We start from the raw sequence: 24,098 nt of genomic DNA, 5'->3' as shown, positions 1-24,098 counted from the left end.
TGATAAGGGACTGAGAACATTGGGTCAGCCTGGGTCAAGTCCAAGTGACAAAAACCAGACTCTGTCCTCAGAGAACCCTGTGTGCCAAACAGGACAAAGTTGGTATAGGTAGTGGTGCTCATGGGGGATTGTGGGCATGGAGTCCCCATTGTCTCCTAGGGAAGACGTGACAAGGAAAGAGTTAAGTCAGTTCTGGGCTCTGCCCTTTTGTGTGGCCTGGTTTGCCCTTTTCTTCCTTTCCTAGCTCGCCTTCTCTCTTCTGGCTCTCATATACTCTCCAGATGCCTCCTAAACCAGCTCTGCAGTCTGATGAAAGTTCCAGAGTACGTGGACGCATATGGACGCTCTGACCACAGGTAAGAGTGACCCAAGGGCCCGGCTGGCCACTGAGGGCCCGCCCATCCCTTCGTTCCCTGGCTTCCTGTATTTCTGTCTGTTCTTGTGTCTACCTTCCGTTCCCTGCTGCGAAGTCAGACCGAGTTGCTCTGGTGCTCATACCAGGGCTCTGCCTTCTGCAGGCTGGTTTCATGGAGCACTCACCCTGGCCTGTCCTTGTCTCCACATCTTGTCCCAGGTTCTTCCCCAGCCCCCTTCTCCTTGACTTCCATGATTTACATCCAAAGGTAGCCTAAGTTTTTCCCTTTGCAGTGGCACCTCCTGAACCTCCAGATTCTCTGTTCCAGGCCCCTCCTAATTGTCTCTCCTCATCCATTCTCAGCATTCTCCTACCGGGGCTCTACCACCAGTCCTCAACCCTCTGTCTGGGCCCAGCCTGGCTACCTTTGTGGAATCTTTGTCTCTTGCTTTTAGGCTCTGGCTCTCAGGTTTCCTGGGCTTCTCCACATATCTCTGTCTCCCAGTATGATCCTCTTTTGACTCTACTGATCTCTTGTTGCTGTTCAAGTCTGTTCTAGGGAGAGGAATGGTTTTAGAGAGGGCGAAGGGATGGCGGTGTAAAGAGGAAGCGTGGAGGACCTGGGCTCTTTCTGAAACCTCCAGGATCTCTTTCTTTTCCGTTTCGTCGGCTCAGACCATCCCCAGGCTCCCTATCCATTCTGATTAGAACATCCCTTTTTCCTTCCTTATTACACTCTGTTCTCCCTCACCTGCAGTTTTTGCTTTGGCAACCCTTCATCGTCAGTACAGGGTCCATGCTCTGGTTGCCTCTCTCAGTGATTTGAGCCCAGGGAGAGTTGTTGAACAGGAGTCAGGCCATGCACAAATGTGTCTATAGGTATATTGAGGGTAGATTCAACCCAGGGCTGAACCAGGTCCCCAGAGATGGATTAAAATGCCATTGTCTCTCAGATTCCTAAACCTGCCCTTAGCAGCCCAGCTATGGCGGAATGCCAGGGGAACTGGCCTTGCTGAGCTGGAGAGGACTTGCTTGCTCTTTTTTTTCTGCCTCCTGGCCCTTCAATGATTTAGTCCCTCTCCTTCCAAAATCTGGCCCCTCTGTTGCCTCCTTACTCTTGAGATGGCTTTGCCACATATGGGCCAAAACCCGTCTTCCAGGTGATGCAGAGGTTAAAACCTTGCAAACAGAAGTCACAGTGGGGAAAATGAAGAAGAATTGAGTACCATACACCAAGGGGCTGGATCCTGGGAGGGTGGGGAGAAAGAAAAAAGATAGGCCAAGGTTACTGCTCTCCTGCTTATGTGCAAGGGGCATGGGGCACTGTGGAAGGCTACGTTTGGAATGGCTTATGACCGCATCTGTGATCCTGTGTCCTCTTAGAGACCTACCTAGGATGAAGTCTAAGGGAACATTACATCTGCCGAGGGGATCATACTTCTGCAGATTGAAAAGTCACTGGTCAAGCCCCTCTATTCCAGGTCTCCTTCCATGGCTCAGCTCTGGGTTTTATCAGTGTGGGGTACTGATTAGAACAGGATGTAAGCATGTAATGGATGGGCTCAGCAGGCCAGGTGAGTTCAGAGGCTCCTCTGAATCCATTACAACCTGACAGGCACTGGGACTGGGGAAAGGAGAGGTGTGTCACTTCTTGTTGTATTCTGTTGGAGGGGATCCATGGACCAATGCTGCACCAGGAAGGCTCAGAGCTTCACAGGGTCCTGGGGAAAGGCCTGTGCCTCTGAAGATGTCTTCCTCCTTCCAGGCCCCACCTTCCCACCCCAGAGCCCCAGAGATAGAAGACAGTGAAGAAGAGACTAGAGGCAGGGTCCCAGCTTCAAGGAAAATTGCTTTATTCTGCTTCCTCCTAAGGGACTGTTACACAGGTTCCAGTTCTGAGGGCTTCACAGGTGTACTGAGGGTCGGGCAGCTCAAGATCTACTCCTCATTCAGGCCCTTTTGAAAAAAAAAAAGTCCAAATTAGCTCTGGCAAGGCCAGCATTCTGGGAACAGTGCATGGAAACTGAAGTTGAAACCAGGGTACCTGGTTGATGGAGACCCTCGTGTGAACTGGTGGAAGCCCCTATGTAGGCATGGATATATTTCTAAGGATCAGTTTAAAAGGGGAAAGTTCTGGAGGAAAGGGCTCTTAAGTAGGCTGGAGGCAAGCTGCCCCTGTGAGATCAATGTAGCCTGTGGGGTATTCTTTTTGTGTTTGAGTTTTAAGGTTAGGAGGCAAAAATGAAGTGGGTACAACGGCTGGTAGTTGAGGGAACTGGATCTAATGTGTGCGTAAATTGGAGCTGTGTAGGGTTTCTGACTCTCCCTGATCTGTGATTTCCAGAATCACTGAAAATGAGGTCACAAAGGACCTTAGAAGTCGCTGGGAACTCAATCACCTTAGACTTTGGGACTTTGTGGTTCAATTCGGGAATAAACGAAATGGTGCTCTCTAAGGGGACACAGGAGTTGTGTCTGCTGTGGGGGTAACGAGTAAGGTCTAGAGGAGGAACCCACCTTGGCACCAATGTCACGGCTCTTGGCCCGCAGCTTGTTGACCTGGGACTCGGCAATGTCGGCTCTCTCCTCTGCCTCATCCAGCTCATGCTGCACCTTGCGGAACTTGGACAGGTTGGTGTTGGCCTGCTCCTCCTATGGCAGACAAAGGGGAGGGGTAAGAAGGGACCTGGTCTCTTAGCCTTCCAGTCTTGGGGACTGGCACCCCATGTCCCTCCTCCAGGCTTCAAGGCCAAGCAGGGTCACTCACCGCCTCCTCAGCCTGGCGCTTGTATGCCTTCACCTTCAGCTGCAGCTTGTCCACCAGGTCCTGCAGCCTCAGTAGGTTCTTCCTGTCCTCCTCTGTCTGGATGTCAGGGGAGGGCCAGAGGTGAGAGGGTACAGCCCTAAGAGTCAGCACCCCATCCCAGTTTCTCTTGACTTCTTCATCATGAATGCGACGTTCTGAACCAATGCTGCTCTCTGGTCCTCATAGAATATTTGAATTTGCTTACAATTTCTCACCCAAAGAGCATCTTCTTGAGGCATGGACTCTCTATGCAGCTCAGGCTAGTCTCGAACATTTGATCCTCCTGTCTCAACTTTCTGAGTATTGGGATCATAAGCATGTGCCACTAAGCTCACTTGGAATGGAATATATTTAATAATTACATAAAGAAAGAACCCAGTGAGCTAATGGGATTCCTGAAAGAATGCAGTGGCTTATGTATATTGTCCCAGGGAGCTGGCTCCTGGAGGCTCTGAAATACCATGGAGCATAAGCCCGCTGGCTCTGGGCCCAGCACGTGCTAGGAGTGACTCTGGGGTTGTAAGCATGATGGAATTTCCTGGGCTGCGATGGGCTGACACGAACTTGACCCGGGCTAAGGACAGAGTGTGCTTGGAGGCCCAGCACCCTAGACTGAGACACAAACAAATTCTAATGGAGAGTGTGAGTTTAAAAAGCACTGCGAAGAGCTGGGTTTATATTGCTCTGGGCACCTAAAATGTTTCGAGACTTATCTGAATGGCTTTGGTGTCTTTGGTAGCAAGCCTGGCTATAAATTTTCTTCTGGGGAAAGGCATTGCTGGTTGAAAATGCCTGTCTAGAGCACATCTCTGGTGGATGGACTGATGGTGTATGTCTAGGTGGAACATATAGGCTATGAAGCTCAACTGCTGACCTCTGGGCCAGAGGACAAGAGTTGGCCATGTTGGATAGAGTGAAGAACATCCAGGGGTGTTATGCCAAATCTGGCTAGGAAAAAGTAGTGTCACCTCTCCATTCCCCTTGGTTGCTTGTCACTGTGGCTTTAGGCCATTGTACAAGGACTGGGAACACAGTACTGCCCCAACCTGGTAGGTGAGCTCCTTGATGCGCCGCTCACTCTTCCTCATGCCCTTCACGGACTCTGCATTGCGCTTCTGCTCAGCCTCCAGCTCGTTCTCCAGCTCCCGGACCCGGGCCTCCAACTTCTGCAGCTGCTTCTTGCCACCCTTGAGGGCGATCTGCTCGGCTTCGTCCAGCCGGTGCTGCAGGTCCTTGATGGTCTGCTCCATGTTCTTCTTCATGCGCTCCAGGTGGGCGCTGGTGTCCTGTTCCTTCTTCAGCTCCTCCGCCATCATGGCGGCCTGCGCACGGGAGAGGAGGGCGCGTGGGCTGTTTAGCTCTTCTTCGTGGGCTCCCTGCCCGGGCTAGGGAGATGCTGGCCTGGAGTGGGGGAGTGGGTAGGCAGGGTAGGGGACTCACGTCTGTGATGGCCTTCTTGGCCTTCTCCTCTGCGTTCCTACACTCCTGCACTGCCTCTTCCACCTCGGTCTGGAGCTGGGTCAGGTCTGCGTCCATCTTCTTCTTCTGGTTGATGAGGCTGGTGTTCTGGGAGGAGAGTGGCAGAGCAGGAAACAGTCTGGGCATCTCTGAGGGGCTCCTTTCACTAGCACCCGCTGAGCTCGGGAATGCACAGGGCACCCCTCACCTGAGAGTGCAGCAGCTGCACACGCTCGCTGGTCTCAATCAGCTCCTGCTCTGCCAGCTTCCGAGACCGCTCTGTCTGCTCCACCACGGCCCGCAGCTCCTCCAGCTCGGCCTGCAGCAGGTTGTTGCGCCGTTCCACGATGGCGATGTTCTCCTTCAGATCGTCATTGGCGCGGACTGCATCATCCAGCTGGATTTGAGTGTCCTGGCGATCAGCAAAATGAGCATAAGAGAGAAAGCTGGCCTTGATGCCTTCACAAGTCAGCCACACATAGAACTAACTGGATGTGGGCGGACAGTACATTATGGTGGCTCAGGGTTGACCTGTCAGATATAATGACTGTGTGACAAGAGATAGCTAGTGCCTTTAGCATTTAATAAGCCCACATAGAAGCTAGTCTCCTCTTTGGTTCAGGTGACACCGTTTCCCGAAGTCTCTGAGTACCTTCAGTAGACTCTGGAGGCTCTTCACTTGTTTCTGAGCCTCGGCAGCCATGCGGTTGGCATGACTGAGCTGGATCTCCATCTCATTGAGGTCGCCCTCCATCTTCTTCTTCACCCGCAGGGCCTCATTGCGGCTGCGCGTCTCTGCATCCAGGGAGGTCTGCAGGGAGTCCACCACCCGCAGGTGGTTGCGCTTGGCCTGCTCCATCTCCTCATCCTTCTCTGCCAGCTTCCTTTCGATCTCTGCCTTGATCTGGTTGAACTCCAGCTGGGCGCGGAGGATCTTGCCCTCCTCATGCTCCAGGGAAGCCTGGAAAAGGTGTGGGGGAAAGGTTTTGCAGGCTTGTAGTCAGAGTCCAGGGCAGAAGCAGGGGTCGGTCTGAAAACCATGATATAGAGTGAGTTTGGGAATGGTGTGCATGGCTCAGGAAGGTGCTGAGGAGGAAAAGGAGAGGGAGTACACAAGAGAAATAAAGGGCAGCAAGCTGAAGAAAAGTGGTGCAGGCTCCCAGCGGGGAGAGCCAGATTGGAAGACAAAGAGGAAAATGAAAAGTGTTGCCAAGGAAACAGGCAATCAAGCACAGAGTGGGGAGGAAAAAAAAAAAAAAAACACAGACAGAAAGGGCTGAGTGGAACTAGGAATGCCTCTCAGGTGCTGTAAATAAAATGTTTGCATGGAGGGAGTTAAGTGACCCTGAACTCGTCCACTGACAAATGTTTGCTGGGTTTCTGCTAGTGTCCAGCACCAGCCTACACCCTGGCAATGAGCCAGGGAGGAGGGAAACAGGCTAAGGGAAGATGGAGCAGGGACCAAAGTCTAGATCTCTCAGGAGGGAGCCCTGCTCCCTCCTGCACGCCCACCTCAGCCTCCTCCAGGGCGGACTGCAGCTCCAGCTTCTCAGCCTCCAGCTGCTTGCGAATCTTCTCCAGCTCGTGGATGCTCTTCCCAGTGGAGCCCAGCTGCTCAGTCAGATCTGAGATCTCCTCTGTGAGGGATGCATCCTCACTCAGTCTGGAGTTTCTGTGGTCTCATGTGAGGCAGTTTCTTTGCCCTCAGGCATGGGACATGACCCTCCCCTGCCCTGTGCCCCCCTGCCCTGTTCCCCCTGCCCTGTGACCCTCCCCTGCCCTGTGGCCCTCCCCTGCCCTGTGGCCCCCTGCCCTGTGGCCCCCTGCCCTGTGGCCCTCCCCTGCCCTGTGCCCCCCCCTGCCCTGTGACCCTCCCCTGCCCTGTGACCCTCCCCTGCCCTGTGACCCTCCCCTGCCCTGTGGGCCCCCCCTGCCCTGTGGCCCCCCCCTACCCTGTGGCCCTCCCCTGCCCTGTGCCCCCCTGCCCTGTTCCCCCTGCCCTGTGGCCCCCCCCTGCCCTGTGGCCCTCCCCTCCCCTGGCTCACACACCCTGAAGGTTCTTGTTCTCCCTCTTGAAGGTCTCCAGGTGCTCCAGTGACTCCTCATAGGCATTCTTGAGCTTGAAGAGCTCTGTGCTCAGGGAGCGCGCCTCCTTCTGGGAAGACTCCAGCTCTGACTGGGACTCCTCATACTTCTGCTTCCACTCTGCCAGGATCTGAAGGGGAGGGGCACACTGTCCAGAGCTGCCCCAGGTCCCTCCCCCCTGCCTCCAAGGAGAAGGCTCTGGCCTTGAGCTGGCACTGACCCGTACCGTCACCGTGCACACTGTCCACAGCTCTGCCATGAGCTTACCTTATCGAAGTTCCTCTGCTTCTTGTCCAGGGCTGCGGCGGCGGCGTTGGAGCGCTCCACGTCCACCATCAGGTCCTCGATCTCATTCTGCAGCCTGTGCTTGGTCTTCTCCAGAGAGGAACACTTGGCATTGACGGCCTCCACTGCCTCCTCTGCGTCCTGAAGCCTCTGGGCCAGCTTCTTCCTGCAGTGGGGGAAGTAGGAAGGATGGTGGGGTAGAAAGGGATAGGGTAGATTTGGACAAGGGGAAAACATGTGAGTCTTTCAAAAGAGTATCCTTGACAACCCAGAAGCATTCAGAAAAGCCTGAGGACAGGCTCCAGAGGCCAAGCACTTGGCAAGCAGATCTTGGTAGCTGAGCATGAAGACATATAGCACCTGTGAAGACCATGACACTACATCCTTCTGGGCTGCAGCCACCATTCCCTTCGGCACCCTACCCCAGGTGGGAGCACTCAGCCCTCAGACAAACCTTTTGTTCGTCTTATATTCGGATGAGAAACATAACGCGAGCAAAAAGCTTCCCTGAGAGGAGCAGGAGGCGGGGCAGGGGCAGGGCCCTCCTGCACTGTAACATGCTATCTAAGAGTCCCCTATGTGGGGTCTACTGAGCATCAGGTTGGGCTGGCTGCCTAGGACTCACTTGGCTTCCTCCAGCTCCTCGGTCCTCTGTATGGCATCTGTCTCATACTTGGTCCTCCACTGGGCCACCTCTGAGTTGGCCTTTGACAGGACACGCTGTAGTTCAGCCTTGGCCTCTGTCTCCTCCTCATACTGTTCCCGCAGGAGGTCACAGTCATGCCGGGCTGACTGCAGGGCGTGGGCCAGGGCATTCTTGGCCTGGGAAGAGGTGGGCACCATGGAAGTAGGTCAACTTTTTCGGTAAGGTCACCCCTAACATGCCTATACCCCAATTTCAACATGCTCCCTTGGCCACATCCACTTCCAAGTCTCCAGTGACCCTGCAGTGGTTTCCTGAGCTAGAATGAACCTAAATAGTAAAGTAGTGCTTCACTGTTTACAAAGAAAGTCCTTGTGCCCACTGCCCAATGTTCCTTGTGGCAGATCTTATCACCCATTGCCATTATAGGGACAGCCAGGGACATCGGGATGTTTCTAACATAGCACACTATATTAGGTAGGTTAGTACTCAGCTTTGGGACTTTGTGGGGACAATGTTGAGAGTTTGTGTACGGAGGCCTGACGTCAACCTTGGGTATCATTTCAGATATTGTCCACCATATTTTTTGAGACAAAGTCTATCGCTGAAACCTAAGGATCACTAGTTTGGCTGGGCTGGCTGCCAGTCCATCCCAGGGATCTTCCAGTCTCTGCCTTCACAGTACTGGAATTACAAATGGCCACCATGGGCTGGGCATTGGTGGTACATGCCTTTGATCCTAGCACTCGGGAGGTAGAGGCAGGCAGATCTCTGAGTTCAAGACCAGCCTGGTCTACAGAGCTAGTTCCAGGACAGCCTCCAAAGCTACAAAGAAAAACCCTGTCTCAAAAAAAACAAAATCAAATCAAAACAAAAACAAGTATGCCATCATGCTCAGCTCTTTACATAGGTCCAACCATCTCCATGCTTATGTGGCAAACACTTTACTGACTAGGCTATAGCCCTAATCCATGGGATTTTTAAGAACTCATGCATTTGTCTCTTCTTCAGGAACTCAGTACAGTGCTAGGAACAGGCTCCAACTTCCTTTCCTTCTCCAGCCTTCAGATTGCTCTCATAATCCTAGGACCCTTCTGTCAGTCCCTGTACCCCATATCTGTACCCAAGAAGGCCAAAACCTGTCACCTTAGATCAGTAAGTCTCAACCTACCTAATGGTGTGACCCTTTAATACCCCCACCATAATATCATTTTCATTACTCCTTTAGAACCGTAATTTTGTTGCTGTTATGATTATAATATAAATATCTGATATGCAGGATATCTGATGTGTAACCCCATTGAAGAGGTCATCCGAGCTCCAAAGGGCTCTGACCCGCAGGTTGAGAACTACTGCCTTGGATGATTTCCTCTTCACCCCTATGCCACCCCAGCATGGCAGCAGGAGAGCAAGGGCCACTCTCAGTCTGGGGAACAGATTTAAAAGACACTTAGGAAAGGCTGGACTATGGTTTCTTTTTATAATTTGTAGAGAATTGTGGACCAGATAAGGAGACTCAAAGACAGTTGGTGCATTCCATGGGCCAGGCAGAGTCCAGGCCTCACCTTGACCTCTTCCTCCAGCTGCCTCTTGAGGTCCTCCAGCTGCTGGGTATAGGTGAGCTTGCCTCGAGTCAGCTGGGAAATCAACGCCTCCTTCTCATCCAGCTGCCTCGACAGTTCCCCTGGGGAGACACCAAGGTACCTTCAACCCCTTCCCTCCCCGCCCTCAACCTTTCTCCTAACCCTTAGGCTCCATTCTCTGGAGACACTGCGGGCATATGAGGGGCATGTGCACCCAAGCTTGGTTGGCTCAAGTGGCCCAGCCCCACGCTCACCATTCTCGGTCTGCAGCTTGGCCCGCTGGCTGGTGAGGTCATTGACAGAACGCTGAGTCTCCTCAGCCTTGCTTCGGTGCTCATTCATCTGGTCTTCCAAGGTGCGGCACATCTTCTCAAGGTTAGCCTGAGAGAGGAAGGAGTTACACTGTAGGTGCAGAGAGGGACTAAAATGGAGTAAGGATACAATTAAAGAAAAAATGGAGAGGGATCCATGCAAGGAAGAGGGGCAACCAGAGAACCACGTAGAAGAAGGAAGGAAGAAAATCAGCAGTCTGGGAAGAAAAAGATAGAAACCGGAGGCAGATGGAGGGAACTGCAGGAGGAGGCAGCCGAGAGGGCCCACCTTGGCCTTGATGATCTGCTCCATGTTGGAGGTGACATCATCCAGCTCCAGCTTGAACTCGCTCTTCTCCTTCTCCAGCTTCTGCTTCACCCGCTGCAGGTTGTCTATCTGCTCCCCCAGCTCGGCCACACTGTCAGCATGCTTCTTGCGCAGGGCTGCGGCTGTGGCCTCGTGCTGCAGTGTGGCCTCCTCCAGGTCCCGCCGCATCTTCTGGAACTCGGCCTCGCGCTTCTTGTTCATCTCTATCTGCACAGATGTGGCCCCACCAGCCTCCTCCAGCCGCTCACTGATCTCCTCCAGCTCACGGGACAGGTCTGAGCGCAGCTTCTCCACCTTGGCCCTGGCTGTGCGCTCGGCCTCTAGTTCCTCCTCCAGCTCCTCGATGCGTGCCTAGCCAGGGACACAGAGGCTCAGATCTGCTTCCTGGACCCCTCCATTCAGTCCCCAATCCCCGGGCCTACTGAGAACAGCAAGGGAGTTTGATGTGTTACTGAAGGGGTGGACATAGACGGGGCCGGGTGGGGGTGTGGTTGTCTCACACAGCCCAGTTAGCTTTCCTTTAGGCTTGAGCATTGCACATTCTCTTTGTTAGAAGGAAACGGATCTTTTGGAGAAGGACAAAGAAATTTGTTTCATGGGTTTTCTCAAGCCGTTTAGCGGCAAGAAAATACCAAAAGTCTAACTGAGAAAACCACACCTGTTTGATACAATAGCCGAAGGCCAACTCAATGACTGCTGTAGAGGAAAGAACGGTAAAGACCTTAAAAGTCACCAGGTGACAGGGTGGGCACGGAGACCTAGAGGTCTACAGTGGACTTCTATGATCACTTGACTAGACAGAGCTAAGACCGAAAGCTAGTTCTGCCTTCTAGACATGTCTTTCCCCAAGGTCTTTTCTTCTTTGGTTCATATAAGCCCCTCTTATGGCTGTCCCATGGGGAGACTTGTGTATTTTGTCCCCTTTCATGGACACACAGCTTCTGTGATGCAGGAATAGCATACACTGGAAGGGATCCAGGGAAACTGAGAAACAGCCAGGGACAGCATGCACAGCTGGAATCCCCTGTCTTACCTGAAGCTCTTTGAGCTTCTTCTGCAGCTGGCTGCCCAGGGCTTGCTCATCCTCAATCCTGGCATTGAGTGCATTTAACTCAAAGTCCTTCCTGTAAGGAAGAAAGGGGTGGGGTGGGGGAGGAGGTCAGGCAGGCACCTGGAGTATTCACCAGAGATCAGAAGTTATAAAACTAAGTGCAGGAAAAGAAAAAACAAACAAACAAACAACAAACCAAAAAAACTTTCAAGAGTGATTTAGGTTACCCAAAGAGTAACACCGATTCAAATCCAGGAAGAATGGAATGGGAAAAGCCATGGGGCAGAGTGGCAGGGCTGGCCTCTATAGGACTGTCCCCTCTTTTGGCCATGTTTTCTCATCTGTGAAAGGCTGAGACTATTTCAAAGACCATGTGTGTGTGTGTGTGTCTGTGCCTGTGTCTGTCTGTGTCGGTGTGCTGGTGGTCTTTAACTTGTCACTGTTAGTTTAGGCAACTCAGTAGCCTCTTTAAAAAAAAAATTGGACTATATACATTGTATGTAGGGCAGGCTTTCATAAAGATAGTTTCATACACCTATATCATGTACTTTGATGATACTCACTTCCCTCTCAACCCATTGACCTTCCTGAGTCTTAGCTCTCTCTCTTTGGAAAAATCAGACTACACCATCTTTATGAGGAGACTGAGGAGGGTTAGAGACATGGCTCAGCCGTTGAGTGTTCTCAGCACTCAATCAGGCACCGCCTGTCACCCCAGATCCAGGAGAGCTGATTCCCTCTTCTGATTTCTGTGGGCACTACATTCACATGTGCAAACTCCCTCATGCATACACATATACACAAAATTAAAAATAAAATATTAAAATAGGAGGTTGAGGAATCATTAGGATCAAATATAATTCACTCATTCACTCGACCAACTCTATCTGAGGCATTGTGAAGACTCCTATGTAAATTCAAGTTGGAGTACATAATAAGATCCTCAAATAAAATAGTATGTCTTCATTGTTAACCAAGCCTGTGTGTGCACCTTTTGGAAGGTCTTGCAATAAAGACTAGGACTAGAAGTTACCTAGAAGAAAGAAATGGCCCAACCCTTCATCTTTTTTGAACAGCTTTCTTTGTGATTCACTTTGCTCTCTGCAAAAAACCCAGAGGAGACTATCCTGGGAGACTTTTGTGAATAGCCCTCCTCCCTGTCCAACTGAGTGCTCACAAAGAAAGCAAGCTTTTATTTTCACCTCTCCCAAGGGCCTAGCAGGGACAGAGGGCTTGACGGAGTCAAGGAAGACTCTTTGCCAGGGAGGACCACAGCCTTAATGTGTGTGTTGGAGAGGAAAGTACTCTTCCTGTAGGTCTTTGCCTTAGTTTGAGCACCCATTGCCTCCTAGCATTACCCCTGTGTCAGCCCCACCGAAAAGAAGGAGTCCTGGCAGTGTGGGATCACGGTACTTTTTAAGTCGCTCGTCCAGTTGCTGCTTGTCATTCTCCAGGTCCATGATGCTCTCCTGTGTCAGCTTCAGGTCGCCCTCCAGCTTCCGCTTAGCCCGTTCCAGGTCCATGCGCACCTTCTTCTCCTGCTCCAGGGATCCCTCCAGCTAGCAGAGACAAGGACCACTATGTACCACAAGGTATAGCATCATGACCTGGGTTTTGTTACTCTGAATTTTGGAAATCCATGGGAAATCCAGAACTCTGGAAACTTCCCCAGAAAAGGCCAATGTTTCCAGGCAACTATGAGATTGTCGAGAATGGAGGGTTTGCTCAATAGATATTTTATGAATGAATGAAGCTGGGATGAGATTCCAAAGCTAAAATCATTCATTCAGCATCCTGTAAGTACCTACTGGTTCCAGGCTCTGTGCAGGGTACTGAAGACACAAAACTGAGCAAACTCAAGTTCCCATCTGAAGGGAGCTCTTAGTCCTGTGACTGAGACAGATACTTAAGTTATTAGAGTAGAACGATAAAGGATTTGATGGACACAAATCCCTTATCATTTGATATACACAACTGAGGGAACAATGCTCACTCAGGATCAGACCCTGTGAGATCCTCCTCAACGAGGCTCACTGTTTACTAAACAGAAATATAATGTTCTTATGAGCTAATCCTCTAAACTCCATGGTCAAAAATCGAGTTATGTGGGTTTAAATTTTAAACTTTAAAGCTTAAGTTAGAAAACTTAATTGATCATAATATTAGATAATGATTTGATTCATAAGATTAGATACATGATTTGAAATTTATAACCCTCCTGCTTTTTATCCCCTGGTTTTATTCTGGGAAGATAACAGTAGAATAAAACCTTTCCAATACCCTGCAACAACCCCACCCAAACACACACACACTCACACAAACCTCTCAGTGCAGGTGGACACACTACATCAAAGCTTGTATGTCCCGTTTACTCACATCATCCACCTGCTGCTCCAGCTTGACCTTGGCCTTGGTCAGAGTGTTGACCTTGTCTTCCTCAGCCTGAAGGTCATCCAGGGCCTGCTGGTGGGCCTCTTGCAGAGCTTTCTTCTCCTTGGTCAGCTTGACAATGATCTCATCCAGTCCGGCCATCTCCTCTGTGAGGTTTTTCACCTGTGAAACAGACAAAAATCCCACATTCCCCTTAAGTTGAAGGACACTACGTGGGGACACCTAGAAGAACCTCCATGATACAATAAGGAACACCCCATGGTGCAGAGCCGGGGGAAGCTGGCCTCACCTTGTTCTCTGTTGCATGCTTCTCCTTCTCCACCTTGGCCAGTGTCAGCTCTAGGTCGTCAATGTCCCTTTTGAGCTCTGAGCACTCATCTTCCAGCTTGCGCTTCTTGGCAGTGAGCTCAGCGTTCATCTCTTCCTCGTCCTCCAGCCTCTCGGTCATCTCCTTCACCTTGGCCTCCAGCTGGATCTTGTTCTTGATCAGCTGGTCGCAGCGCTCCTCTGCATCAGCCAGGTTGTCTTGTTCCTGGGGCCAGCGTACAGAAAGGGAGGCTGGTTTGAAGGCCAGTCCTTGTCCTCACAGGTGGCAGAAGGTAGAGGTACATCACCCAGACAGGAGAGGGACCTTAGCTTATTGGCTGAGAAGAGCCTCAGGAGGATAGGTAGGGGTTTCAGGATGGCATGTCTTGGGAGGACTGGGGAGGGGAGCAGAGGAGGAAACTCAAATCTTCACATGGCCCTCTCCTCTAGCTTCCTTACTTGGATGAACTGCATTTGCTGATGTCATAGACTCTGTGAATTTCAACCCATGATTCAGGCATGGGTTGATTCCTGTCTAAGGATGAAGAATTTAGGCTTGAAGGTGATTTATAGTTTCCCCTAGGATCGATCTGTCTGGTTCTCCCTCCCTCCCTCCCTCCCCCCTCCTCTCTCTCTCTCTCTCTCTCTCTCTCTCTCTCTCTCTCTCTCTCTCTCTCTCTCTCTGTGTGTGTGTGTGTGTGTGTGTGTGTATAAGGATCTCTTATAGCTTATAGCACAGGCTGGCCTTGAGCTCATGCTATAACCAAGACTAACCTTGAACTTCTGCTTCTCTTGATTCTACCTCCCAAGTGCTGGGGTAGCAGGTGTATGCCACCATACATGACTAAGCCTATGCATTTAAAAGGGGGTTCTTTTTGCCTTTTCTCCTCCTAAGGGACCAGTTTGGAGGTCTTTGGAAGTGTGCTCTCAGAATCCTCAGCCTGTGAAGGACAGGATGGTACACTCCTTGGTACAGACAGGTGTGGGGCATGACCAAAGCATGGGGTGGGGGAAGCTAACAATGGCTAAGGGGCCTCACCGCCTGCACTTGAAGCTGCAGGTCATTCTTCTCCTGCAGCAGGGACACCATCTTCTCCTCCAGCTCCTTGCGCCGAGCCTCAGACTTCTCTAGTGCATCCTTGACTCGCCCAAACTCCTCCTTCATGTTGGCCATCTCCTTCTCTGTCTCTGCGCTCTTCAGCAGTGGCTTGATCTTGAAGTAGAGCTTCATCCATGGCCAGTTCTTGACCCCCATGAAGGCCCGGATGTTCCATTGGATAATCAGCAGGGAGTCTCTGCAGGCACAGTGAGAGGAGTGGAGTCCCATCTAAGGCCTTTATTCCTAGATAAAGCCCCTCCTTATCTATCCCGGAGGCCTTAGAATGCTAAGAACCATCTTGTGTTCATAAGGTTCCTTCTTAACCTAACAGTTGCTTCCTGATGGGCCCACGGAGGTCTTTCTTTTGACACTGTCACTGAACCAGCCCAGACCTCAGGAGAGATAGGACATCCTCTAAAGTCCTCTCACCTCCGTTCCAGCAGCTTCTTGAACTCCATTCTGGAAAGCACACCTCGGGACTGGGCCTGGATCCTGGTGATGATGCGGCTCAGCCTCTCATCACGCATCTCCTCCAGCAGCCCCAGCAGCCCCGCCTTGAAGAACACCTGCAAGAAGACATGTATTTAGCATGACTAGGATAGGGTTTGAGGAGGATAGGTGGTGGCATTTAGGGACAACTGAGGGAAGAATTGGGAGGAGGAGGCCATGGGCAGCTGGAGATGGGTTGGGGAAGTGGTTCTGGGAGTGGAGAGGTAGCATGGGGCTCAGACATATCCTTTCAGATAATTGGTAATAGCGTGGGAGGAAAAGATGAAGGACCAAAGGAAAAAGATGTCTTGAGCTAATTTGTGTTTTTCCTTTCCTCACCTTGGTGTGACCAAACTTGTACTGGTTGTGGTCAATGTCCAGGGAGCCCAGCAGCTTCTCAGCCCCTTTCCTGCTATCAATGAATTGTCCCTCAGGGATGGCTGCTGGGTTCAGGATGCGGTACCTTGGGAGGGAAATTCTTAGAGTCATTTGTATCCTGTGTGCATCTGCTCAGTCTACAGAATTCCAGGGCCACCATAGACTCCCACTCCCGCCAAGAGAGCCTGTCTCTCTGTTCCCTGAGCCCCGGGGCACCTTTTACCCACCTCTGTCGGAAGTCCCCATAAAGAATTCGGTTAGGGAAGCCCTTCCTGCAGATGCGGATGCCCTCCAGCACACCATTGCATCGCAGTTGGTGCATGACCAGGGGGTTGTCCATCACCCCTGGGGCAGCAGGAAGGAGAAAAATGGTTGGGGAGAGTGCTAGACTAACACCAAGTCCTCTGGTTCCTGTCCTGTCTCTGGCACACATTAGCTGGTTTCTTTAGCAAGTCAATTCCTCAATAAGAATTCTTTTGTTTCATTTTTCTTCTTAGCCACACTTTTAAACAAAATAATTAAAGGATTTTCACATCTATCATTTTATATAATTTATCTTATTATGGTGGGTGGTTCCGGGACAGAAGTATCTCCTTTCCTAGGTGAGTGAGCTAAGGGATGGAGTGACTTAGGGACAGTTACAGAGCTAATTGAAATCTGAGCCAGGCTTTGAACCCAGGTTCCCTGATATTTTGTTTCCAATGGTTTAAAAACAGATAGGCATTCCTTATGTGCCTCATTAAGGGCTATAGGTCATTCAAGAAGTGATGTCTATAAAAATGCCTTACACATTGTCCTGAGGTATACAGTCTCAACACAAGATAACACTGGGAGAGGCAATCTGGGAGAGAAATATGATTTGGAAACCCCTAAGACTTGGAGATGACTTGGTCTTGTCTCTGAGACAGCACATATCCAGTGTGGGATAGTTCCAGTCCATGGCTCACCTGGAGACTTTGTCTCATTGGGGATGATACAGCGTACAAAGTGAGGGTGGGTGGAGCGCAAGTTTGTCATAAGTTTGTTCAGATTTTCCTGTGGCAGAAAAGAGGGGAAAATAAAAGCGAGAAAGGAGAAGTGGGAAATGAAGAGGGAAGGAAGGAATGGAGAGGATGGAGAGAATACAGGAAGCAAGCAGGCGAAAGGAGTCCAGGGAAAGACACAGGCTAGGAGAGAGGTTGATGACAGATGAGAAAGGACAGAGGTGAGATGGGAAGCAAGATTAAAGGCTAGCAGACGAAGAAAGACACAGCCATGAAAATGGTCAAGAATGATGGAGGGAAACTGGTGTTGGAAGGAAGGAGCGGGGGGGGGGGGGGGATATGCAAGGCGAGGGGCTGGGGCTGCCATGCTAGCTAGGGCTGCACACACTCACCCTGTGCAGAGCAGACACAGTCTGAAAGGATGAGCCTTTCTTTGCCTTGCCTTTGCCCTTGTCTACAGCTGTGGGAAAGGGAGCCAAGAGAAGGGGCATTAGTGGGCATGTAGGGAAGCGGGGGGAGGGGGGGATCTACAGCCTCTCTACACATTTTGTCCTCTTTGGCTACCAGACAAGGGTTTTCAGTGTGGCTGCTCCAGGGTTTCCACCCAGTTCTGTGTCACTGAGTCTAGTTTGTGCACTTCAGGGCATGTCATGACAGGGAAGAGGTGTAGTTCTGCAGCTGATGCCTCAGAACTATAGCGTGAACCTTAGGGTGCTAATGCCTGGGTACTTACGCGCATCAGCTCCAGCATAGTTGGCAAATAGATTGCTGAGCAGCTTGAGGGAGGATTTTTGGTACAAACCCACCACCGTCTCATTGAGTGGGTCCTTGTTCTTCTGCAGCCAGCCCAGGATGTTGTAGTCCACGGTGCCAGCATAGTGCACCAAAGAGAAGTGGGCTTCCTGCTTCCCCTTGACATTGCGAGGCTTCTGGAAGTTGTTGGACTTGCCCAGGTGGTTGTCATAGAGCTTGGCCTTGAAGGTCATGTCGGTGGCCTTGGGGAACATGCATTCCTCCTCCAGGATAGACATGATGCCCATGGGCTGAATGTGTTGGGAGAGAATAGTGGAGTAAGCTACACTCAGGTAGACATGCATTCCTCTTTATGTCAGTATTTACTCAAGGATTGTATAGGCTATTAAGAGACTAGGCTCAGCTCCAAGATAGCAGGCATCTACTGTTTGACACCTGTCAAGCCTTCCGCTGGTGGGGATTTTGTTGATGCCAGAGAGACTTTTTTTTCAAGTCTAGGTTTGTGGCTGCTATTGTTGCCTTTAACATACGTCATTACCAGGATCCCTGTGATGCTGAGGTTAAAAATAAATGCACTGTTATGACTGCCATACCACCTTCACATTTCCCAATCCTTGGATGTGTGTAACTCAAGGCCAGTAAACATGCCAGTGGGGAAGGCCAAACTCTAGATGCCCATCTTTCACATGTCAATCTTAAGCCCCTGGACACACAGTTATCGGTGGGAACACGGCTATCATTGGCACTCTGTCATGGACACTCTGGACAACACAGAACTTTGGAAACTAGAGTCCCACTTCTGATACTTAGACTGAATTCATCAAAAGGGAGTTAAGCCACCTCCTTCTCTGAAGTTCTGGAGGGTTCATGTAGGGTGCAGGTAAAAGGCTCAGGTAGTGCAGGCCTAGCACACCTTCTCAATGAGGTCAATGCAGGCCTGCAGATCCATGCCAAAGTCGATAAATGTCCACTCTATGCCCTCCTTCTTGTACTCCTCCTGCTCCAGCACGAACATGTGGTGGTTGAAGAACTGTTGCAGTTTCTCATTGGTGAAGTTGATGCACAGCTGCTCGAAGCTGTTGAACTGGAGGGTGTGACAGCCAGTCAGGCAGGGGGATCCAGGGTCTGAGTGGCCATCGGGGTCAGCCTGGGCCTGTGCCACACACCTGCCCAAGCCCAGCACAGGCATGGCTGGTCCCCTCCCAGGCCACCTCCATCCTGTGCCTGGCCCATGCCTGGCCCTCCACACGTGACTGAGGGTGTGAGTGAGTGAGTGCATGGGTGAGGGACAAGTGGTGTCCCAGGCCAGGGCTCCCAGACTCACATCGAAGATCTCAAAGCCGGCGATGTCCAGGACACCTATGAAGTACTGGCGTGGCTGCTTGGTCTCCAGGGTTGCGTTGATGCGTGTCACCATCCAGTTGAACATCTTCTCATACACTGACTTGGCCAGTGCCCCGATGGCATATGACACCTGCAGGGTAGGGAAGATATCCAGACAAGTCATACCATTGGGAAGGATGAACCATGCCATGATCTCTCCTCCATTTGTTTATCTTCCAAAGACAACGGACCTGCTGGACATTCTGCCCCTTGGTGACATATTCGTTGCCCACTTTGACTCGAGGGTGGCACAGCCCCTTGAGCAGGTCTGCTGAGTTCAGCCCCATGAGGTAGGCAGATTTATCAGCCTCTGGAAGGAAAGGCCAGGTGGCCGAGTTAGTACAGGATAGACATTCTGCAGACTCGGTCCTCAGCCACTCAGCAGCTTTCTCGTTTCTCACCTTCAGTGCCGTCTGGCTCCGCCTGCTCTTCCCGCTGCTTCTGCTTGAACTTCATGTTTCCAAAGTGCATGATGGCGCCTGTCAGCTTGTAGATGGAGTTCTTCTCCTCTGGAGTGAAGCCCAGCACGTCAAAGGCACTCTGTAAGCAGGCCCCACATCAGTGAATCCCAGAAAAACATGTATGACTGATTAATGCGATCCCTCGTATGCTGGAGAGAGAACATGAATGTGTCTCCCTGGTCCCTGTAAAGTGTGATTCCCACACCCAGAAACGGACTCCAGATGAAGACAGACGGTACAGGATCAGGGTCCGCTGTCAATAGTCATAGCTGTTCTCTGCGGCTGCTATGGGCTACCCAGCTGGGTTCCCAGCCATTTCACTCACTCCCCTGCTTAGGCTTCCATATCCTGTGCATCTCACATCTACCCACAGCTCATCTCAGCCCTACAGGGTCTCTGACTCTCCTCCCCACTTCTCCTGAGGTGTCACTTTGTCCTTTGCCTTTCCTGTCTCTCTGTCCATGGTTCTCAGCCCTCTGGTTTGACAACACTAAAAACTGCCCACTCTCCTGTTTCATAGCATGCAGCTCAGAGCACACTCTGTTCACAGGGCACATTCTAGCTCTTGAGGAGAGTTGTGCTGTTTTAGAAATCAGATAGCCAGTGTCTTGGCTCTGCTCCCAAGCTGGCACCATGTGCCAGTCCTACCTGTCCACCCCCTGGCTGAGTCCTCACATACTTACATCAGTGGCCATGAGCTCTTCAGAGTCATCAATTGAGGCCACAGTTGTCTCTCCCTGGGAGATGAATGCGTAATCGTAGGGGTTGTTGGTGATCAGCAGCATGTCTAAGAGTGGGAGGAATGTGGTTGGGTTGTGCCATAACCCTGACTATCATGGGGGCTGCTGGCTATAGCACATGGACCAAGGAGAAGGCTCAGACTGGATTGACTTGATCCACAAAACTGAATCTAGCAGTATCATTAGGCCCAAGGCATACCAATAGAATACAGTCGAAAGCAGAGACGACCAGGTTGCCATGGAAATAGCTGGTCTCAGTCTGACTCACCTAGAAGCTCAGGCTTTTTATTAGACAGGATTTGGTAGAAAATGTGATAATCTCTTTCTGCTTTCAGCTGGAAAATAACCCTGGATTTTTCCAGAAGGTCTGCGAATAGGCAGATAGAAGAAAAGGAATGAAAAGTTAGAATGTGGGTACAAAGGAACAAAGAAAAAGGATGAGGAACATGGCATGCAAAGGGCGAGGGAAGAGACTGGCATGGATGCAGAGGTCACACATGAAGATGGGGGAGGGGATCCAGAAGGAAAGAGCATCTTAGAGAAAATCCCAAAGAAACATTCACTGGTACCCAAGACAAAGGGAAAGCCTAAGTCAGAGATAGAAAGAAAAAAATGAGCCCTGGGGGAAGGCATTGAGACCACATAGTAGAGCTAGCATGGGCTCAGCCTAAACAAGCCCGGGTAGACTCATGGAACTTACAGGTCTCTATGTCTGCAGATGCCAACTTTCCAGTTGCCCCAAAATGGATTCGAATGAATTTCCCCTAAAGAGGTAGACAGAAAAGGGTGGTAATAAGCCTGGGAAAGGTTCACATCTGAGGCCAACCTTCAGTCAGCCCAAGTCCCAAGTTCAAGGTGGAGCAACACTCACAAATCGAGAGGAATTATCATTCCGGACTGTCTTGGCATTGCCAAAGGCCTCCAGAGCAGGGTTGGCTTGGATGATCTGATCTTCTAGGGTGCCCTGTAAGAGGTCAAGAAGGTTGGGAGATGAAGACTTCCCACTCTTTCTTGTATGCAGGCCCTTAGGTGACAACAGGCCTACCTTGCCTGGGGTCTGGTCCTTTTTGCTGCGGTCCCCAATGGCAGCAATAACAGCAAAATACTGAATGACCCTCTTGGTGTTGACAGTCTTACCAGCTCCAGATTCTCCACTGTTGTGACAAGCAAAGGTTCAATAAGCAATAAGGCTTAAAATCAGCAAGCTTCAAGTGAGGAGAGAACGCCTATCCTACTTGGGAGGGAGCGCTCTCATCAGTTAACTGTTAGAATGGCACATAGGATCTGGTTAGCCAGCAGGAAAGATGCCACAAGAGGACACGGGGCCAATCAGATGGGAGGACTGCTCTGGGAGAATAGGTGGAGAAGAGAGAAAAGGTTTCAGGAGGGAAGGATAAGGAAAATGGAGCAGTGAAGAAACATGGGCTTATAGATGAATGAAGCGTTAGAGGACAATGGGTGAGGGAAGCAAGAGAGAAAAATGAGAAAAGAAGGGAAGCAGAAAGGAAGAGAGACACAAAGGAGTTATGGTGAAGATCAGAGAAGAAAGAGATGGGCAGCATGGGGGTGGAGAGAGAGAGGACCACAGGTGTGTGCAAGGAGAGAGAGAGAGGGAGAGAGGACCACAGGTGTGTGCAAGGAGAGAGAGAGAGAGAGAGAGAGAGAGAGAGAGGACCACAGGTGTGTGCAAGGAGAGAGAGAGAGAGAGGACCACAGGTGTGTGCAAGGAGAGAGAGAGAGGGAGAGAGGACCACAGGTGTGTGCAAGGAGAGAGAGAGGACCACAGGTGTGTGCAAGGAGAGAGAGAGAGAGAGGACCACAGGTGTGTGCAAGGAGAGAGAGAGGACCACAGGTGTGTGCAAGGAGAGAGAGAGAGAGAGAGAGAGAGAGAGAGGACCACAGGTGTGTGCAAGGAGAGAGAGAGAGAGAGAGGACCACAGGTGTGTGCAAGGAGAGAGAGAGGACCACAGGTGTGTGCAAGGAGAGAGAGAGAGGACCACAGGTGTGTGCAAGGAGAGAGAGAGGACCACAGGTGTGTGCAAGGAGAGAGAGAGAGAGAGAGGACCACAGGTGTGTGCAAGGAGAGAGAGAGAGAGAGGGCCACAGGTGTGTGCAAGGAGTCTGGGCCCCTTGGGGGCTGGGATCAGGGATTCTGGAGCTATGCTCACGTGATGAGGATGGACTGATTTTCACGATCTGGAAGAGACAAGAGGAGAGACAATGGGTCGGGGCTGGGCGGGGGCTAGGGATGAGGGCACACAGGCCAGGCATCAGGCTCACCTGTCAGCATGTACTGATAGGCATTGTCAGAGATGGAGAAGATGTGGGGTGGGGCCTCGCTCCTCTTCTTGCCCCGGTAGGCAGCCACCACCTCAGCATTGTACACTGGCAGCCACTTGTAGGGGTTGACAGTGACACAGAAGAGGCCGGAGTAGGTCTGGGGTAAAGAAGAGGAAGCGAGTAGTCTGGGGTGATTTTCAGAGTTAGAGAAAGCAAGGGAAAAAGCTGAGTCATTTCAGTGTTATAACTGAGTGAAAGGGGCAGGAGCCTGTACATAGTGCCATGCACCCTGGACACAGAACAAGCAGGTGGCTTGGCTTTAGGAAGCCTCTCTTGCCCAGGAAGCTCTGGGTTCTGGGAGACAGACTCATGCAGCACTCACGTAGATCATCCAGGAAGCGTAGCGCTCCTTGAGGTTGTACAGCACGGCCGGCTCGTGCAGGAAGGTCAGCATGGCCATGTCCTCAATCTTGTCGAACTTGGGTGGGTTCTGCTGCATCACCTGGTCCTCCTTCACCGTCACCGTCTGTAACAGCCCACACAGGCACCGTCAACATTTATCTGTCCTGCTCTATCAGCAATAAAGGGAGTAGGGCAAGGTATGGGTAGGTGAGATGGTATTTAGCTAAGAAGGAACCTCGAAGAACACAGGACAGATGTTGGGAGTCAGAGGCCCGTTGGACAGGAGGCTTAGGGCCTCAGGTGTGCATGCATGCCCCCTCTCTCTGTACCCCAGCCGGGGTTCCCTCAGTGGCTTCCCACATCAGTACCTACACCTACCTTGCCATTCTCCGTCTCAGCAGTGACTTTGCCACCTTCTCGAGACACAATCTTGGCCTTGACAAACTCTTCTTTGTCATCAGGCACAAAAACATCTTTCTTGAGGTCAAAAGGCCTTGTCTGTGCCTCTAGCCGCTCCTTCTCAGACTTGCGCAGGAAGGGGGCTGCGGCCCCAAATGCAGCCATCTCCGCATCCGCCATGGTTGAGCCTGGGGTGAGGAGCAACTGTCACCTGTAAGCTTTCCCCCTCCCTGGGCTCTCTCTGCCCTTCAGTGGCAGCTCTCAGATCTGGCACCATGCTTAGCACTCAGGAGGAATCGCCTGCAAGTCCCATGTTCTTCAAGCTTACCCCTAAACAACCAGGACACTTCCAGTTTGCCTTTGGGCTACCATGTTCCATCTTCCCAGATCCCCCAACACTTGAACTTCGTCTTTGCTTACCTTGGTTTCTCAAACGTGTCTAATGGTGAGGGTGCAGGACGGGCCCGGAGGAGACCTAGAGAAAGCGGTGGGGCTGCGTCAGGCCAGGCTATAGGCCAACCTGGCTCCTGGGGCCCCCTCCTGTCTGTGGTTTTCAGCACCACCCTCCTTCACACCAGACTGATTGGAAGAGCTGGTCAGCCTTTCTTCCTTCCTTTCCAAGCTCTGTTTCCTTTCTCCCAAAGACTAATTCAAACAACTTTCTGGTTCCTCTGAGCCCAATCTTCTACCCGTAGGGGCTGTCCTACCTGTACCCAAGTGATGAGACTTCCTTTCTTTGAGCCACCTACAAGACGATAACAGTGACATTTATTCAGTGTTTTCCATACAAAGTACTTTTACTCTTTTGTTAGTAGTCACCCCTTGGACATGTGAGGAAATCAAGGCTAAATGGCTTGTTTTCCTTAGGGAACAGAGCAAGAGTCAAGACTTCAGGCTTGAGTCTCAGGATTCCAACAGCCCTCTGACTACTATCATACACCCGAGCGCCTTCTCCACACCCTCTAAGGACATGCATGCCTGCTGTGTGTGCATACATTCTACATAAAGACGGACTTCCTTCCGTCCTCAGCATACACGCCCCCACAATGGTCACATGCCACAATAATACCCAAGCACATAGCTAGCTCTTGTGGCTGCATATTCTTCAGAACATAAAGATCAGACACAC

General features: G+C 51.2%; 2 protein-coding genes across 2 annotated transcripts in view; one reads left to right on the top strand and one right to left on the bottom strand.

Annotated features, from left to right (window-relative positions):
* Positions 1 to 2,190: 2,190 nt before the first annotated feature.
* LOC127230410 (myosin-7) lies at positions 2,191 to 23,430 on the bottom strand. Its single transcript, XM_051195718.1, has 39 exons — positions 23,390 to 23,430; positions 22,949 to 23,157; positions 22,551 to 22,694; positions 22,169 to 22,325; positions 22,057 to 22,084; positions 20,934 to 21,042; positions 20,760 to 20,852; positions 20,589 to 20,652; positions 20,157 to 20,255; positions 19,832 to 19,935; positions 19,089 to 19,227; positions 18,879 to 18,997; positions 18,629 to 18,778; positions 18,218 to 18,388; positions 17,285 to 17,594; positions 16,944 to 17,011; positions 16,516 to 16,603; positions 15,796 to 15,913; positions 15,530 to 15,653; positions 15,131 to 15,267; positions 14,642 to 14,897; positions 13,586 to 13,828; positions 13,282 to 13,458; positions 12,319 to 12,464; positions 10,888 to 10,978; positions 9,816 to 10,205; positions 9,470 to 9,596; positions 9,198 to 9,316; positions 7,615 to 7,811; positions 6,972 to 7,155; positions 6,669 to 6,834; positions 6,132 to 6,256; positions 5,272 to 5,580; positions 4,828 to 5,031; positions 4,602 to 4,727; positions 4,208 to 4,483; positions 3,123 to 3,218; positions 2,873 to 3,007; positions 2,191 to 2,311 (listed from the first exon to the last, which is right to left on the bottom strand). The coding sequence occupies exons 2-39, from the start codon at positions 23,147 to 23,149 to the stop codon at positions 2,294 to 2,296; spliced, it is 5,808 nt and encodes a 1,935-aa protein (XP_051051675.1). The 5' UTR covers positions 23,150 to 23,157; positions 23,390 to 23,430; the 3' UTR covers positions 2,191 to 2,293.
* The window catches only part of Ngdn (neuroguidin), a 28,407-nt gene continuing 23,401 nt past the window's right edge, over positions 19,093 to 24,098 (top strand). Inside the window, exon 1 of the mRNA XM_051195708.1 lies at positions 19,093 to 19,229. The gene's annotated coding sequence lies outside the window, so the exon portion shown is untranslated. The remainder of the gene's footprint in view (positions 19,230 to 24,098) is intronic.

Source organism: Phodopus roborovskii, unplaced genomic scaffold (genome assembly GCF_943737965.1).
Source record: "Phodopus roborovskii unplaced genomic scaffold, PHOROB, whole genome shotgun sequence".
Classification (NCBI taxonomy): Eukaryota; Metazoa; Chordata; class Mammalia; order Rodentia; family Cricetidae; genus Phodopus; species Phodopus roborovskii.
Note: the sequence above shows the minus strand (reverse complement) of the source record. Positions and strands in the feature narration are given on the sequence as shown.